We start from the raw sequence: 19416 nt of genomic DNA, 5'->3' as shown, positions 1-19416 counted from the left end.
GTCACCTCTGTGCTGGGGCATACATCTGGTGCTGTGCTGTGCCATTAAATTATTATATATATAATTATTAATTATATTAAATATAAATATATATAGTCCACTGGTGCTGCACTGCTGCCTGCACTGAATCTGCCAGTCTGGCGGTCTGTGGTCTGGGGCTCACTGGCTATACTGCCGTATGTACCGTCTGGTCTGGGGCTCACTGGCTAATAAATAATTAAATACTGCCTGCCTAATAAATAATTAAATACTGCCGTATATATCTACCTTTGTGGTCTGGGGCTCACTGGCTATACTGCCGTATGTACCGTCTGGTCTGGGGCTCACTGGCTAATAAATAATTAAATACTGCCGTATATCTCTACCTTTGTGGTCTGGGGCTCACTGGCTATACTGCCGTATGTACCGTCGGGTCTGGGGCTCACTGGCTAATAAATAATTAAATACTGCCTGCCTAATAAATAATTAAATACTGCCGTATATCTCTACCTTTGTGGTCTGGGGCTCACTGGCTATACTGCCGTATGTACCGTCTGGTCTGGGGCTCACTGGCTAATAAATAATTAAATACTGCCTGCCTAATAAATAATTAAATACTGCCGTATATCTCTACCTTTGTGGTCTGGGGCTCACTGGCTATACTGCCGTATGTACCGTCTGGTCTGGGGCTCACTGGCTAATAAATAATTAAATACTGCCGTATATCTCTACCTTTGTGGTCTGGGGCTCACTGGCTATACTGCCGTATGTACCGTCTGGTCTGGGGCTCACTGGCTAATAAATAATTAAATACTGCCGTATATCTCTACCTTTGTGGTCTGGGGCTCACTGGCTATACTGCCGTATGTACCGTCTGGTCTGGGGCTCACTGGCTAATAAATAATTAAATACTGCCGTATATCTCTACCTTTGTGGTCTGGGGCTCACTGGCTATACTGCCGTATGTACCGTCTGGTCTGGGGCTCACTGGCTAATAAATAATTAAATACTGCCTGCCTAATAAATAATTAAATACTGCCGTATATCTCTACCTTTGTGGTCTGGGGCTCACTGGCTATACTGCCGTATGTACCGTCTGGTCTGGGGCTCACTGGCTAATAAATAATTAAATACTGCCGTATATCTCTACCTTTGTGGTCTGGGGCTCACTGGCTATACTGCCGTATGTACCGTCTGGTCTGGGGCTCACTGGCTAATAAATAATTAAATACTGCCGTATATCTCTACCTTTGTGGTCTGGGGCTCACTGGCTATACTGCCGTATGTACCGTCTGGTCTGGGGCTCACTGGCTAATAAATAATTAAATACTGCCGTATATCTCTACCTTTGTGGTCTGGGGCTCACTGGCTATACTGCCGTATGTACCGTCTGGTCTGGGGCTCACTGGCTAATAAATAATTAAATACTGCCGTATATCTCTACCTTTGTGGTCTGGGGCTCACTGGCTATACTGCCGTATGTACCGTCGGGTCTGGGGCTCACTGGCTAATAAATAATTAAATACTGCCTGCCTAATAAATAATTAAATACTGCCGTATATCTCTACCTTTGTGGTCTGGGGCTCACTGGCTATACTGCCGTATGTACCGTCTGGTCTGGGGCTCACTGGCTAATAAATAATTAAATACTGCCGTATATCTCTACCTTTGTGGTCTGGGGCTCACTGGCTATACTGCCGTATGTACCGTCTGGTCTGGGGCTCACTGGCTAATAAATAATTAAATATTGCCGTATATCTCTACCTTTGTGGTCTGGGGCTCACTGGCTATACTGCCGTATGTACCGTCTGGTCTGGGGCTCACTGGCTAATAAATAATTAAATACTGCCGTATATCTCTACCTTTGTGGTCTGGGGCTCACTGGCTATACTGCCGTATGTACCGTCTGGTCTGGGGCTCTCTGCCTAATACTGCCGTACCTGTGTGGTGTGTGGCTCACTGCCCAATACTGCCGTATCTACCCTCTGGTCTGGGGCTCACTGCCTAAATACTGCCGTATATCATTATCTACCTGTCTGGTCTGGGGCTCTCTGCCTAATACTGCCGTACCTGTCTGGTGTGTGGCTCACTGCCCAATACTGCCGTATCTACCCTCTGGTCTGGGGCTCACTGCCTAAATACTGCCGTATACCATTATCTACCTGTCTGGTCTGGGGCTCTCTGCCTAATACTGCCGTACCTGTCTGGTGTGTGGCTCACTGCCTAATACTGCTGTATCTGTATAACTGCCTGCTGGTGCATACTCACTGACATATATATAATTGCACTCCAGTGGTTCTGTTCTGTGACATAACTCCACAATAATAATGGAGATCCAAAATATGGAGGTTAACAAACAAAGGAAAGATGAAGATGCACTTCCTCATAGTTCTGAAGCTGCTGCCACTAGTCATGACATAGACGATGAAATGCCAACAACGTCGTCTGCCACGGCCGATGCCCAGTGTGAAAGCAGAGGGCATGTACAATTGAAACCAAACTTCCGTAAAAGGAATAAAAATATGAAATGTAAATCGTTGGAAGAGAAACTTAAACTTGGCAATATGCCATTTACGACACGGAGTGGCAAGGAACGGCTAAGGCCATGGCCTAACTTCATGACTAGTGGTGCAGCTTCAGATGACAAGGAAAGTCCTCCTCCTCCGCTCTCCCCGCCCAATAGGAAATCAAAGAGAGTTAGGCTGACACCGACTCAAAAAAGTCTGAAAAAATTTAAGAAAAAAAAACAGAACAAAATTCAGAAAATAAATCTGGAAAAAACTCATCCTTCTAAAGACATATCCCAAATCCCCACGGAGAGTTCGAGGGTGGCGGTGGTTGTGATGCCGGACCTTCCCATCACTGTACGTGAAGAGGTGGCTCCTTCCACCATTTGCAGTACGCCCTCTGCATATGCTGGAAGGATCACCCACAGTCTAGTTCCAGATTTTATCAGTGAAGGTGATGTTGTACACCAGGAGGAGGATATTGATGTAGCTGGCACTGAGGAGGAAGTTGTCGAGGAGGATGGAGACTTGGTTTGCTTAAATGACCCACCAGGGGGGAATGAGGCACCTTTGGGGGAAAAAGTTGTTGTCCATGGGATGAAAAAGTCCATCGTCATGCCTGGACAAAGGACCAATAAATCCACCTCTGCGGTCTGGAATTTTTTTTATCCACATCCGGACAACAAAAGTATTGCCATTTGTAGCTTATGTAAAACTCCAATAAGCAGGGGTAAGGATCTTGCCCACCTAGGGACAACCTCCCTTCAACGTCACCTAAAGACGCGTCATGGTTCAGTGTTTAGTCCAGAAAGTGCGGCTAGCAGTCCAGCGACACCTAAATCACTTGGTCCTCCTTTTGGAGCCAAATGCCTGAAAAGCACACCACCAACTCCCTCCTCGACAAATTCCTCCTCGATCCGGATAGGGGGGAGTCCTGCAGTCCATCTCACCTGCATGAATGACTCCATAGATTCCTCCGGAGGATCCTGCAGCACTACGCCTACTACTACTGCCGCTGCTGCTGCTGCTCCTGGAAGTCAGTCATCATCCCAGAGGGGAAGTCAGTCATCATCCCAGAGGGGAAGTCGTAAGACCGCTACGTCTTTCACTAAGCAATTGACCGTCCAACAGTCATTTTCCATGAGGATGAAATACGACAGCAGTCATCCTATGGCAAAGCGGATAACTGCGGCCTTGACAGCTATGTTGGTGTTAGACGTGCGTCCGGTGTCCGCCATCAATGGAGTGGGATTTAAACGGTTGATGCAGGTATTGTGTCCCCGGTACCAAATCCCGTCTAGATTCCACTTCACTAGGCAGGCGATACCCGCGATGTACAGTGAGGTCAGAAAAAGTGTCCTCAGTGCCCTGAAAAATGCGGCTGTACCCACTGTACACTTAACTACAGACATGTGGACAAGTGGATCAGGGCAAACTAAGGACTATATGACTGTGACAGCCCACTGGGTAGATGCATCACCTTCCGCAGCAGCAGCAGCATCAACATCTCCTGCATGCCAGCTCCTTCTTAGGCAGGCTACGCTGTGTATCACCGGTTTCAAGAAGAGGCACAACGCCGACAACCTCTTAGAGAAACTGAGGGAAATCATCTCCCTGTGGCTTACCCCCCTTAGACTCTCCTGGGGATTTGTGGTGTCGGACAACGCCAGTAACATTGTGCGGGCATTAAACATGGGCAATTTCCAGCACGTGCCATGTTTTGCCCACACAATAAATTTGGTGGTGCAGCATTTCATAAAAAATGACAGGAGTGTGCAGGAGATGCTTGCGGTGGCACGCAAAATTTGCGGACACTTTCGGCATTCTGCCACAGCCTGCCGAAGGCTGGAGCGGGAGCAAAAACTCCGCAACCTGCCCTGCCATCAGCTGAAACAAGAGGTGGTGACGCGCTGGAACTCCACCCTCTATATGCTGCAGAGGATGGAGGAGCAGCAAAAGGCCATTCAAGCCTACACAGCCACCTACGACATAGGCAGAGGAGCGGGGCTGCACCTGACTCAAGCGCAGTGGAGGCTGATTTCCGTGTTGTGCAAGGTTCTCCAGCCGTTTGAAGTAGCCACACGTGAAGTCAGTTCCGACACTGCCTGCATTAGTCAGGTGATTCCCCTGATCAGGCTGTTACAAAAGCAGCTGGAGAAAGTGAGGGAGGAGCTAAAGCGGAGCGATTCCGCAAAGCATGTCGCTATTGTGGATGAAGCCCTCCATACGCTTTGCCAGGATACGAGGGTGGTCAGTCTGTTAAAGTCAGAGGAATACATTTTGGCCACAGTGCTCGATCCTCGGTTTAAAGCGTATGTTGTGTCTCTGTTTCCGGCGGACACAAGTCTACAAAGGTGCAAAGACCTGCTGGTCAGGAGATTGTCATCTGAAGGGGACCGTGACACGGCCCCAGCTCCTCCTTCATTTTCTCCCACACCTGTGCCTGTGAGGAAACAGCTGCGATTTCCCACACAACCCGCTGGCGGGGATGCAGGGCAGGCAGGAGGGAGTTTGGACATCTGGTCCGGACTCAAGGACCTGCCAACGATTGCTGACATGTCTACTGTCGGTGCATTGGATGCTGTCAACATTGAAAAAATGGTGGATGATTACTTTGGTGACAGCATCCAAGTAGACATGTCAGACAGTCCTTACCTGTACTGGCAGGAAAAAAAGGCAGTTTGGAAACCCCTGTACAAACTGGCTCTATTTTACCTGAGTTGTCCCCCCTCCAGTGTGTACTCCGAAAGAGTATTCAGTGCAGCGGGGAACCTGGTCAGTGAGCGGCGAAGGAGGTTGCTCCCGAAAAATGTTGAGAAAATGATGTTTATAAAAATGAATTATCACTTATTCAATGAAGAGCAGGAATTGCCTCCAGAGATTATAACTGGACCTGTGATTGTGGAGTCCAGCGGGGACGAATTGATAATCTCTGAGAATGAGGAAGTACACACTGAAGGGGGCGAGGAATCAGAGGAGGAGGAGGAGGAGGATGATGATGATGATGATGAGTGACGATGACATCTTGTTACTGTAGAGCCAGTTTATACAGGGAGATATTATGATGAATTGTTTTATTTTTTGTGGGGGCCCAAACAAACCAATCATTTCAGCCACAGTTTTGTAGGCCCTGTCGCTGAAATGTTTGGTTTGTTAAAGTGTGCATGTCCTATTTTCGCAACATAAGGGTGGGTGGGAGGGCCCAAGGACAATTCCATCTTGCATCACCATTCATTATTCCTACTGCTGAGAGTCATTCATATGTGGGACTTGTCTTTTCAATGCATACAACTGTTTGCATTCCACTTGATTGCTGCACCTTCATGGGTGAGAATGTGATCTCCTTGACCTGGAGGAGTCAGGACTGTTGCCGGAAGGCTCAATTACACTTATTTTTGGCCGGCTACACTTTTTTTTACCTGTCTGGTCTGGTGCCCACTGCTGACAGTCATTTTTAATGAGGGTATTGTCTTTCAAATGCATATAGCTGTTTGCATTCCACCTCATTGCTGCACCTTCATGGGTGAGAATGTGATCTCCTTGACCTGGAGGAGTCAGGACTGTTGCCGGAAGGCTCAATTACACTTATTTTTGGCCGGCTACACTTTTTTTTACCTGTCTGGTCTGGTGCCCACTGCTGACAGTCATTTTTAATGAGGGTATTGTCTTTCAAATGCATATAGCTGTTTGCATTCCACCTTATTGCTGCACCTTCATGGGTGAGAATGTGATCTCCTTGACCTGGAGGAGTCAGGACTGTTGCCGGAAGGCTCAATTACACTTATTTTTGGCCGGCTACACTTTTTTTTACCTGTCTGGTCTGGTGCCCACTGCTGACAGTCATTTTTAATGAGGGTATTGTCTTTCAAATGCATATAGCTGTTTGCATTCCACCTCATTGCTGCACCTTCATGGGTGAGAATGTGATCTCCTTGACCTGGAGGAGTCAGGACTGTTGCCGGAAGGCTCAATTACACTTATTTTTGGCCGGCTACACTTTTTTTTACCTGTCTGGTCTGGTGCCCACTGCTGACAGTCATTTTTAATGAGGGTATTGTCTTTCAAATGCATATAGCTGTTTGCATTCCACCTCATTGCTGCACCTTCATGGGTGAGAATGTGATCTCCTTGACCTGGAGGAGTCAGGACTGTTGCCGGAAGGCTCAATTACACTTATTTTTGGCCGGCTACACTTTTTTTTACCTGTCTGGTCTGGTGCCCACTGCTGACAGTCATTTTTAATGAGGGTATTGTCTTTCAAATGCATATAGCTGTTTGCATTCCACCTCATTGCTGCACCTTCATGGGTGAGAATGTGATCTCCTTGACCTGGAGGAGTCAGGACTGTTGCCGGAAGGCTCAATTACACTTATTTTTGGCCGGCTACACTTTTTTTTACCTGTCTGGTCTGGTGCCCACTGCTGACAGTCATTTTTAATGCACATCAGGGTCAGGATCAGGCACATCATAATTAATAATCAATCAATCATAATCAATCAATCATAATCAATCAATCTATCATAATCAATCAATCATAATCAGAATCAAGCCTGGGCGGCTGCAATTAAAGTTCTTTGTGGGCGGCTAAAGTTTTTTTTAGTTTTCCAGTTACTGCAGTTTTATACATAGCTTGGTTTTTGTAAGTTGAAGACTTGTCAGTGCAATTTTCTTTTACAATATCCTTTATCTTTGCATGGACTTTGTGTATTTGGTTAGCATTCTGAGGTGTACACTGACTGCCTTCACCTTGAGCATGATCAGTTTCTGAAGCGGCAAAAATCCTTTTGTTTTGAAGATAGTCACTTTCTTTGCCGTTAGTTGTACAGGCTGACCTACTAACAGACACAGTTGCTTCGGAACAAGTTGTTGGAAATTTTTTAGGAGATAAAGCTGTACAAACCTTCTGGCCCCCCTTTTCAATTTTTAATTGATTTGCAAACATTTTGTAGTATTTGTCATATGTGCATAGCCTTTTAGAGAGAACTGCTTTTTCATCATCAGATAATCTTTGTAATGATTTGACCTTCGCATCTCTCTCCTTTTTATTTAATGACAAGAACGATGAATACTTCTTTAATTTCTTCATCAACTGTTCTTTATTCATGAAATGGTCCGATAAAGCCTTTCCTCAAAACTTAAGTAAAGTTATGTTTCCTTGATAATACTTTCACAGCTCACAAAATTCTCATCACTGGCTTCCTTTTCTTTGCCACTTGATACCTTGTTTTCACAATAAAGATTGATTTATTTTTGATGACCAGTTGGGTACAATTAGTTACACATCTTTTTGGGCGGCTAAACTTTTTTGGGGGAGGCTGCATTTAAACTTCTTTGGGGGCGGCTGCAATTAAACTTCTTTGGGGCACAGGGGCACAGGGGGTATCCTGTAGTGGGCTGCCACACATTTTTTTTAATATGGATCTTTCAGCACAGAGACAAACTGCACATCAGGGTCAGGATCAGCCAGGTTGTTAAACAGGGTTTCGACCACTGTTGGAGCACTCCTCTTAAAGTAATCTTTTCACGAGCGTCCATCACTTTGATAGGCTTGTCTCCTGCCATGATCTGTTGCTTATTCGAATTCAGCATTTCACGGGCGTCCTGCACTTTACCCCTTATGCGGAAGCGAGCATCTTTGGCCACCAACTTTTCACGGGCATCTTTTATCCCTAGTTTTTGGCGTGCATCAGTCACACCAATTTTCTGACGAGCATCAAATGTTCTCTGAAAACTGGTGGCAAGTGGACGATTGTTCACAGATGGTTGGAGTCTGGATCTCACGTTTCCTATACCTCCCCTGTTACTGACCCTGCGGTACATCCCGGTGCCCACGGACATTCCCCGTTTCCTGATCATTTCATCCAGCGACACGTCGGCCATATTCCTCCAACCACACAGCTGCTATATCTAATTTGATAAAAATAAAAATAATACTTGTGCTGTGTGGGACTGTAAAAAAGAATTCCATGCTGCTTGTGCACTGACGTCTGCCACTGAGTGCCACGGCCAAGCAGTACCTAATAAGAAAATTAATTATTATAAATTCTGCTGGTGCACAATACTAGTATTGCTGACGTATCTACCTGTCTTGTGCCTAGTACTACTGTCTTATCTACCTGTCTGGTGTCTAGTACTGCCATATCTACCGTCTGGTCTGGGGCTCACTGCCTAATACTGCCGTATCTACCTGTCTGATCTGGGGCTCACTGCCTAATACTGCTGTACCTGTCTGGTCAGGGGCTCACTGCCTAATTTTTTTTGGAGCCTTGAGACTTTTAGGGATGCTGTACTAGCCGACACCTTTAGGTGGACTCTGGTCTGTCTTGTATCAAGCACAGTGGTCTCATGTGCATGAGATTGTTCTCTGTCCTCTTTTAAAATTGTGTCACCATCTTCATGGGTGAGAATGTGATCTCCCTGACTTGGGGGAGTCAGGGCTGGGGCAGGAAGGGTACAGGCTGAGTGGGGGTAGGGCACCCTTGTACTCTGCTGCTTTTGCCGGCTCCGGCCGGTAGCGTCTCCCTGGTGTCCCTGGTGTCTCCTCCGGCACAGTTTCATTTCACCTCTGACCTCTCCTTTTGCGCTCCTGTGCCAGTGCCCCTGTAACTGTGTGGTGCAAAATAGTACCTGAATCTGGAGCTGATTACGGCGGCAGCTTCTGGATTCCTCACGGCTTCCCTCTTGCCTCCCTCATGATGCTGGCTGCTGGCTCTCTCTGTGTGCGCTGCTGTCCATCACCGCCGGGTCTCCTGCACGGAAACGCTGCCCGGCTCTCTCCTCTCTAGCGGGTCTCACTTCTGCACGCTTCCAGGCTGCGCACTCTGCTGCTCTCCTCTCTGTGGATCTTTAGGGTGCCCAGCCTGTCTTCTCTCTCTAAGCACGTGTCATCCTCTCTCACGCTGCTGCAAACCCTCCTCCGGCACAGTTTAATTTCACCTCTGACCTCTCCTTTTGCGCTCCTGTGCCAGTGCCCCTGTAACGGTGTGGTGCAAAATAGTACCTGAATCTGGAGCTGATTACGGCGGCAGCTTCTGGATTCCTCACGGCTTCCCTCTTGCCTCCCTCATGATGCTGGCTGCTGGCTCTCTCTGTGTGCGCTGCTGTCCATCACCGCCGGGTCTCCTGCACGGAAACGCTGCCCGGCTCTCTCCTCTCTAGCGGGTCTCACTTCTGCACGCTTCCAGGCTGCGCACTCTGCTGCTCTCCTCTCTGTGGATCTTTAGGGTGCCCAGCCTGTCTTCTCTCTCTAAGCACGTGTCATCCTCTCTCACGCTGCTGCAAACCCTCCTCCGGCACAGTTTAATTTCACCTCTGACCTCTCCTTTTGCGCTCCTGTGCCAGTGCCCCTGTAACGGTGTGGTGCAAAATAGTACCTGAATCTGGAGCTGATTACGGCGGCAGCTTCTGGATTCCTCACGGCTTCTTCCGGAGAACCTGTGGCAGGGAATGGCACAACCCAAGGAGAACCCACAAAAGACAAGGCTACTACGGCTAGCAGCAACAAATATTTATTTAAAGGAGATATGTAAATGGGTTGCTGCAATACACTCACGTACTTATGCAAAACAGTCACTTTATATCATTCAGTAATTAAAGCTATAACTAATCAATGACCAGATTAAAGAGAGAACGATTACGCAATAAATTACATCACAACAATAACAATATGACAGAATAATATTACGTCACAACATGTCCGCCAAGTGGCGCTATGCACCCTATATACACTGCGCGGTAGTCCCTGGTGCAAAACAACACAGTTCCTGAATTTGAATAACGGTCCCGCGAAGGAAATCCTCACAAGGTGATTAGGCCATAACTTAGTGTGCACACTACTTTTATGTATAACAAAAGTGATCAAAAATCCTCTCTAAGAGGGGCAGGCAGATTCCCATCCCTTAGGGCAATCTCCTGTATCAGAGGCAAACAGGCAGTCCTGTTAGTGGGGGTATCCAACACCCCAGTACCTGAACAATCAGCTGCAGTTGCCAGCTCCTGCTGGTCATGACTCCTGGCTGGCCACTGCCTGTCTTGGGTGCTGTGTGGTCCTCTGGGTGACTCCCAGATGGGCGGCAATGTCCCTCTCTGCCTAGTTCCGTGCTGTAGGTCTCTGCAGTCACTCCTACTGGGCTCTATCTCCCTTCACATGCTGCTCACCCCTTCTTCTGGTCAGCAGTGCTGGCTGTCATTAACTGCTGGGTCCTTGCTCCCAGTGCCTGGTCTCAGATGTGTGCTTCTCTCTGCACAGCATCTCTGTCTGCATGCTTCCTGGCTCAGGATACAAGCTCTTCACCCCTCTGCACACTTTCTCTCTCTCTCACACACTGCTGCTGGGATCACCTCTGACCTCCCAGCTTCCTGTCTCATGTGCATGGGAGCTGGGACACTAGGACACTAGCTGAGTCTGTTAACCCCTCACAGACCTGCAGCTTCCACAAGCAAAGGAGGTTTTCCTCTGAGCAGCATTAGCTGCAATTAAAATCTCTTTGGGGGCACAAGAGTACACCAGGGGTGGACTGCCACAATCCCTGGGCAGCCAATCAGGGGGGTGTCAGGCTCCCTGCACGTGGACTGAGCTGGGGCTGTTTAACCCCTCACATCCCTGCAGTTTTCCTCTGAGCAGCATTGGCTGCAATTAAACTTCTTTGGGGGCACTCCAGGGGCACAGGGGGTATCCTGTAGTGGGCTGCCACACAAGCCCATTCACATTTTTTGAAATATGGCTATCCACAGGTTGTTCAGTCTGCCATTTGAGATTGGGATCTTTCAGCACAGAGACAAACTGCACATCAGGGTCAGGATCAACCAGGTTGTTAAACGGGGTTTCGACCATGAATCAATCACATCAAAAAATTAATTAATAATCAATCAATCATAATCACAATCAAGCCAGATAGGGGTCTTGTTAAATATTAAACTGACCAAAACAGATACACACACAACTAATACTGCCTCATCTACCTGTCTGGTCTAGTGCCCACTGCCTAGTACTACCGTATCTACCGTCTGGTGCCTAGTACTTCCTAGTACTGCCTTATCTACCGGTCTTGTGCCTAGTACTGACTTATCTACCGTGTGGTGTCTAGTACTGCTTCATCTACCTGTCTGGTCTGGTGCCCACTGCTGAGAGTCATTCGTATGAGGGACTTGTCTTTTAAATGCATACAACTGATTGCATTCCACTAATGAGAGTAATTGATTGCTGCACCAATCGCCCACTGCTCCTCGGCTGCACTGTGTAAACAGTGCACAATCAAGCCAGATAGGGGTCTTGGTGCTTGTTTTGAGGTTGTAGCAGGGGAGTGCAGCTACGAGTCGTAACACCTTGAGAGAAGATCAGTACTTCTCTACCGGCAAAGGACATCCTCCTCGACAGAGCGCACAGCTTCACGAGGGACGCATGTGAAGCAGTGAGCAAAGGGAACACCCGCCTAGCGAGCCAGATCACCTGAATCCACCCTAGCGATCAATAGAGTTACAGAAGTCGCAGCCAGATAGAACTCTTCCAGCTGCCACCTAGTCATTGATTAGCCCCCTCCCCTCCACCCATTAGGCAATGATTGACGAGACGAATGGTAATAATAAATAATAAATGAATAATATTACTAATCACCAAATTAAAAATCAGATGAAATTAATTATAAATAATCATAATCACAATCAAGCCAGATAGGGGTCTTGTTGGATGTTAAAGTGATCGAAACAGTTACACACTTGCAGACAAACTCTGTGCTGCACAAAATGCCCACCGCTCCTTGGCTGCACATGGTAAACAGTGCATGATCAAGCCAGATAGGTATCTTTTATGGGCCTATTTTTTTAAACTGCCATCATGTCTGCCGCTGCAGTGCCACTCTTACATGAGCCACGTGTTTGTGCCGCACACTTGTGTGGCTTAGCATAGTTATCCAGCTACCTCAGTGCAAACTTTGGCAATAAAAACAATATTGTGAGGTGTGAGGTGTTCAGAATACACTGGAAATGAGTGTAAATGAATGTTATTGAGGTCAATATAGCGTAGGAGCAAAAAAACCACCAAATTCTGCCATTTTAGCTGTTTTTAGGCTTTTTTTAACAAAAAAATCAGAACCCAAAACCCAAATAAATCCAAACACAAAACACTTAGGAGGTGTTTTGCCAAAACCCATTAGAACCCAAAACCTTAAGGTAATCAGAACCCAAAACCCAAAACCCGAAAAGTGGCCGGTGAACATCCCTAGTTCAGATATAGTTGCAATGCAAGGGGTGCAAAAACGTTTATTTTTTTTGCCTGCAGGCTTTATATTAGCTGCTTTAACATGTTACAGACAAATTCTGAACAGTAGGGTGACCAATCCCAGGATCCTGACATCTGACCCCAAAATTGCTTTGATATTGCCAGGCAGTGTCTGAGCACTCACTCAGATGCTGGACGGCTGTTCCCGATCTCTGGCGTGAGGCTCCGCGCAGCGTGACGGTCAAAGATCTTGCTGCGCAGGCCATGCCACTGCCATCCACCCGCTTCCGCCAGCACCTGGCCGCACTCTCTCGGCAGGACCCCGCACTGCTTTACACTCCTGCCCCGCCCCCAGAAGCAACACCCGCTGCTGCACCTGTGCGGCGTGGCGCGGCCGTTTTGGAGGGGGCGTTTTTTTAAATTACGAAGGCAAATCTCGGGATTGAGCATTTTTCAATCACGAATCCCTGGATTTAAAAAAAAAAAGCGCTGGCATTGCTTTCCATACTGGACAGCTTTACTTTGACACTAGAGATCTCTCTGCACATTTAAATGTGTCTCGTCTGCAGTGCAATGTGATATTGTCATGTTGCTCCTAACTCCAAATCAAACTAAAATTGCTTACTTGCCACTGATCGCAAGAATATCACCAACTTTATGTGTAAAATAATTGAGTGAATAGATTAAATATTTTCACCCATCAACACAATATCTATGAAATTGAAATAAATGAGCTATATTAACGGGTTAAGTGTTTACTTAAGCCAGAACTCTCTTTTTACATTTCAAATATTTATTATTTTCAGGCCGTGTATCATAATTTAAAAACTTCAGTCTTACGCCAGCAGTTGGAGAACATCCATCTTGAGCAGGTGAAAATTGATGCTTTTGCAAATGCCTGGGAGAATTCAGGACAGGAGACGGTGGAGAAGTTTAGACAAAGGATTCTGTCTCCAAAAAAGGTAATGATAGGAAAATACACAAACAGGTGTTCAACTCGTAGGTAAAATACATTTTCATATTTATTTTTTATATTTTATAATATTGATCATATTAATAAAACTACATGTGCATGATAACATTTTGTTGACCTCATAAACGTACTTTCTTAATTAAATACTGTATTGGTGATACAAGGATATAGATGTTCCAATAATGTGAGTGGATACTTTGGAATATAGTGTAGATGAACTAAACTGCTTTGTTATCCCATAATTCTTTCAGCCTCTTAAAATGAGCTTAGTCTGGTAGAAATCCAGGGAAACTAAGCTTCTAGTGAGCCTTAAAGTGGATCTGATGTCTCAATGATACCGGAGCTCTCTATGTAATTGCCATGTAGCAGGAATAATTATAATTGGTAATACTAGCATTGCTCCGTTTTCTGTTTTAGGGTACCAGGAATTCTCAGTGTTCTCCCCCACAGTGTGTATAGATTTATGGCCTGTTTACCATGAAATTTCACCTAACGCACCTATCACCTTGGATTTATCCCTTTATATTTATTATTTTTAACAGTTTCTTATATAAATTCCGATCTGCTTTTTAAATTTGGTGCATTGATCTTAGTCAAAACACATAAACATCAATGAATCCTCACTATATAAAGGATAAATAACATCAAGACTAATGCTGCCCATACACATGTGTGATTGCATTCGATGCCATCTCGGATTCGATTTCCCTTGAAGCTCACCGTTCGATAAATGACATGAAAAATGCATTTTTTTGTGCATTCGATTTTGCATTTGATCATGCGATTTATCGATTGCTCTGGTCATTACATTTTTTTGGTGGGATCGCAATATCGAATGCGCTCGCATTGAATGCATTAAAAAACACACCAGATTCTTGAACAGATCGTGAAAAATTTGAATAGAGGGCTGGCCTATCTGGGGGGATATATAAACAGGCAGCCATTTTAACTCCATGCACTCCTGTTTGCTTTGTGACTAGAGAAGTTTGGTTTATACCTGCTGCTCGTTCCACATTGCTAACTACCATGCACTGCTCTGTTCTGCTTGGCATTACAAACAACTTCAATCCTGCTCTGTCCAGAAATGGTTCCTGCTAGATTTCGAGCTCTGATGAGCTACGCTGTGCTGAAGATGAGGGGAGACAGGGAGATGCCCCAGCAAAGGAGGAGAGAGAGAGAGATCATGCTGGATGAGGGCCTGGTTACTGCAAAGGCCTGAGTGCTCCTACATGGCCCTCCTGGATCAAATCCGTGAAAATAATCCGGATTATTTCAGAAAAGTTCTGTGGATGGATGACGACACCTTCCAGGAATTGTTGGTTCTGGTGACCCCCTATATTGAGAAGTGGGAGACCAGATGGAGGGTTCATATCTCGCTTCAGGAGAGGCTCGTGGCTACCCTGCAGTTCCTGGTTACTGGGCAGTCCTTTGAGGACCTCCAAGTGTGGGACACGCATCTCTGCGCAGGCTTTGGGACACATCATTACTGAAACCTGCAAGGCCATTATCAAGGTTCTACAGTACAAGTATTGTAAGGTAAGAAAATCACAGCACACATTTTAGAAAAAGTTTTATTGTAAAACTGAATGTGAAAGTTTTTAGCTTTAAAACATCAGTTTTTAAAATATGTGCCCAACATGGCTCAGAAGCCTAAACATGTGAAAACACGACAGCACTTTATATCTTCAAAAGGTTACATGTCATTTAGTAGCATAAAACTATCACAATCTACATAAAGTGCAACATCAATTATGAATACTAGATGTGGTGCAGCCTGCGGCACTGGCGTTGAGTGATTTTCGCTTTCAGGGGTGCATTGCACACATGCATCTTGGATCAGGAAGATGGTTCCCCGCTACTATCTACCTTCCCCAAGCTGCATGTGTCCACCTGAAAGTGATGTCACTCAAATGCCAGAGCTGCAGAATGCACACCTTCTGGAAAATATCTGCTACAGACCTAAAACTTTGTATGTTTTTCCTAAAAAAACACATGTTACATAGTGTTCACTCTAGGAGTGACACCGGGCAGGGCGCTGGGGGGGCGGACCGGGCACGCCGACGTCACAGCTGGAGGCGTACCCGGGCCGCCGACGTCATGAAAGGGGTGTGCCCGGGCCACCGACGTCATGAAGGGGGCGTGCCCAGTTCTTGTGACTGTGGTGGAAAAAACAAAAATGTCATTTAAAACATGTTTTTCTTTGTTTTACAGTTCCCTACAACCGTGGAAGAATGGCAAGCCATCGCAGAGGAATTTGACAGGCGCTGGAATTTCCCAAACTACGGTGGTGCCATAGATGGGAAGCATGTGCGCATCACCAAACCCACCAACAGCTGCTCTGACTACTTTAATTACAAGGGCTACGTCAGCATTGTTCTCATGGCGGTGGTCAACGCCAACTATGAATTTATTTTCCTGGAAGTGGGGAAAAATGGACGATGCTCAGATGGCTGGTCCCTAAGGAATACCCGCTTCTACGATCGGCTGACCACCAACTCCATTCACCTGCTGCCTCCTGAGCAAACAAAGTATGGCCTTGGATTTGTGTTCATGGCAGATGAGGCCTTCGCACTGCACGAACACATAATGAAGCCCTACCCCTGAACCATGAGAGGCGCATATTTAATTACCGGCTTTCTAGGGCACGCAGGGTTGTGAAGAAAGCATTTGGCATTCTCAGCAACCGGTTCAGGATCTTCCACTGACCCATCAACATGCGGCTGGACAAATTAAACTATGCAGTAACAGCACAACATGCTCCGTCGCAAGGCTACCATCAGAATGAATTTGCTCCCAGCAGGACCCGAAGACCAGTGCCAGTGGAGCAAGTGCAGATTTCATCTGTGTCAGCTCCTTCAGTATCCTTACACGGCTCTGCTAGGGCAAAACAAGTGAGTGAAAGCCACAATGCTTTTTTTAATGGGGAGGGAGCTGTGGCATGGCAGGAGGAATCAATCAGATAATGCAAACAATAACAATATCAACATACACCCCACTCTCTTCCTCCGCATCCTGACTTCCCTCCTCGGACTCTGCCATCACTACGAGTGACTCCCTTGGTGACCGCTACTCCAAAAGGAAGTTGAGCTCCTTGTAGTACCACAGCTGTGGAACGTACACCTCATCTGCACCCGCCCCGACCTCTTGGACTCCTCTATCTTCCTCTTTTCTTTCACAAACACTGTGCGAATGTTTGCTATTTTTTTGTGCACCCATGTCACGAGGCAACAAAGTATGTAGGCTTCGAGTACTCCACAGGCGGTTGTAGGCAGCCTTCTGCTTCTGTTTTTTGCTGTAGTCAGGGGATGACATCAGCCACAAACCCTCCCCCTCGCGGTAAAGGGTGATAAACCCAAACAAGAAGTCCCGCGTTTCATGCGACATCTGCAGAATTAAAAAAAAAAAAACAGCTGTAAATATTGTTGATAAATAAAGTTTTTGTATTATAGTTGCATTTATTATACTCAACACAAATTTATAAGTGGAAACCCTCTAGCGCTTAAACATGGACAATAGTACTATTGTCCATGTTTAAGCGCTAGAGGGTTTCCACTTATAAATTTGTGTTGTGTATCTATGTTTGGAGGAGTGGTGACTCCTCAATAAGTGTTTGAGACCCACGAGCAGCTGCGCCCGAGGGTGATCCAATTACCATTTTCTCTGCATTTATTATACTGTTGATATTTAAAGTTTGTATTATAGTTGGAGTTGTAAAATAAAGTGTTTTTTTTAAGTTAAAATTTGGTGAGGTGTTTATGATAATACATTGACGTGTGGGGTGCAGCAACAAATGGTGTGCACAAGGGCAGTGGGGCAGTATAAAACAGCACGCACATGGGCCTGGTGCAGCATAATGGTGGGCAGTATAAAACAGTGTGCACATGGGCCTGATGCAGCATAATGGTGGGCAGTGGGGCAGTATAAAACAGCACGCACATGGGCCTGGTGCAGCATAATGGTGGGCAGTATAAAACAGTGTGCACATGGGCCTGCTGCAGCATAATGGTGGGCAGTGGGGCAGTATAAAACAGTGTGCACATGGGCCTGCTGCAGCATAATGGTGGGCAGTGGGGCAGTATAAAACAGTGTGCACATGGGCCTGCTGCAGCATAATGGTGGGCAGTGGGGCAGTATAAAACAGTGTGCACATGGGCCTGCTGCAGCATAATGGTGGGCAGTGGGGCAGTATAAAACAGTGTGCACATGGGCCTGCTGCAGCATAATGGTGGGCAGTGGGGCAGTATAAAACAGTGTGCACATGGGCCTGCTGCAGCATAATGGTGGGCAGTGGGGCAGTATAAAACAGTGTGCACATGGGCCTGCTGCAGCATAATGGTGGGCAGTGGGGCAGTATAAAACAGTGTGCACATGGGCCTGCTGCAGCATAATGGTGGGCAGTGGGGCAGTATAAAACAGTGTGCACATGGGCCTGCTGCAGCATAATGGTGGGCAGTGGGGCAGTATAAAACAGTGTGCACATGGGCCTGCTGCAGCATAATGGTGGGCAGTGGGGCAGTATAAAACAGTGTGCACATGGGCCTGCTGCAGCATAATGGTGGGCAGTGGGGCAGTATAAAACAGTGTGCACATGGGCCTGCTGCAGCATAATGGTGGGCAGTGGGGCAGTATAAAACAGTGTGCACATGGGCCTGCTGCAGCATAATGGTGGGCAGTGGGGCAGTATAAAACAGTGTGCACATGGGCCTGCTGCTGCATAATGGTGGCAAGTGGGGCAGTATAATGGTGTGCACATGGGTGCAGCATTTTGTGCTATGGGTCACAGTATAAATGGTGTGCAGTGATGTTGTTTACAAAGCATTAAAAACATTGGTGGCCAGTGGTGTAGCCTGCCTACCATTTGCCTTGCAGCCTGGGAGCCCAGCAGCATGCATCCAGTCTCCTCTCCAGTCATGTGCACTGTGGGTGGAAGAGGAGTGGCCATGAAGTGACCAGAACTCTTCAAGAATCGCATGACGCAGTTTAGAAAAATCGCATGCGCACAAAACAGCATTCGACCGCCAATTCGAGAAATATTCCGTGCAGCACATAAGACTGAGATGCGACATTTGAACGGCGACCCCTGCGCATCGCATCGAATGGTACACATTGTGTGCATACAATCATTCGATATCTCGGACAGATGAGGTCGAAATCGAAGGATTGTATTCAATTTCTCACAAGTGTATGGGCAGCATAAGTTTACTACCTTTCAAGACTTGCCTAAACACTGTTGATCATCACAGTGACATACGTAATCATATCAAAGCAGGTGCCAAGAAAACCACTACGGTTAACTGCGGGTAATTAAAACTGTCCATGCACCAGATTACTGTTGGTTGTGTGCTGACTCCTTACTATTAACAGAACTTACTGAAAACATGGTGGTGCATGGTGTTACTCTGAAAAGAACATAGGCAAACTGAAATGTACTAGCAGTAAAACACAATAACTAGCACCAATAAAATGGGTGTAAAGGAATTTAAATTGTGCAGTTACGGTAGTGATGATGACAGAAGTTGACATCACAGAAAACTGCCAATGTCAGTAGGGTGTTGTGTACCCACAGGTATCACAGTAGGGGTGCGGACTGCACAAAGGTGTCGCCCTCCCAGGGATGACGCCAAAATCTAGCTTCTCCACAGCAACAGGAGCCGCATGCTGCAGTGTTATATTATCCTGCAGCAACCAGCTACTGTCACAGTGAAGGAGCCGGTATTCAGGGCCAGCAACAGAAATCTTGG

General features: G+C 46.5%; 1 protein-coding gene across 2 annotated transcripts in view; it reads left to right on the top strand.

Annotated features, from left to right (window-relative positions):
• Positions 1-19416, top strand: part of COMMD10 (COMM domain containing 10) — a 361043-nt gene that overhangs the window by 17494 nt on the left and 324133 nt on the right. For both annotated transcript variants that reach the window (XR_014447849.1, XM_083151620.1), the window contains exon 4: positions 13509-13664. Coding sequence is in view for 1 of the 2 variants with exons in the window: in XM_083151620.1 (XP_083007746.1) it covers positions 13509-13664 (156 nt within the window). In the remaining variant the exon portion in view is untranslated. The remainder of the gene's footprint in view (positions 1-13508; positions 13665-19416) is intronic.

This window comes from Crinia signifera, chromosome 1 (assembly GCF_055691185.1).
Source record: "Crinia signifera chromosome 1, ASM5569118v1, whole genome shotgun sequence".
Lineage (NCBI taxonomy): Eukaryota > Metazoa > Chordata > Amphibia > Anura > Myobatrachidae > Crinia > Crinia signifera.
Note: the sequence above shows the minus strand (reverse complement) of the source record. Positions and strands in the feature narration are given on the sequence as shown.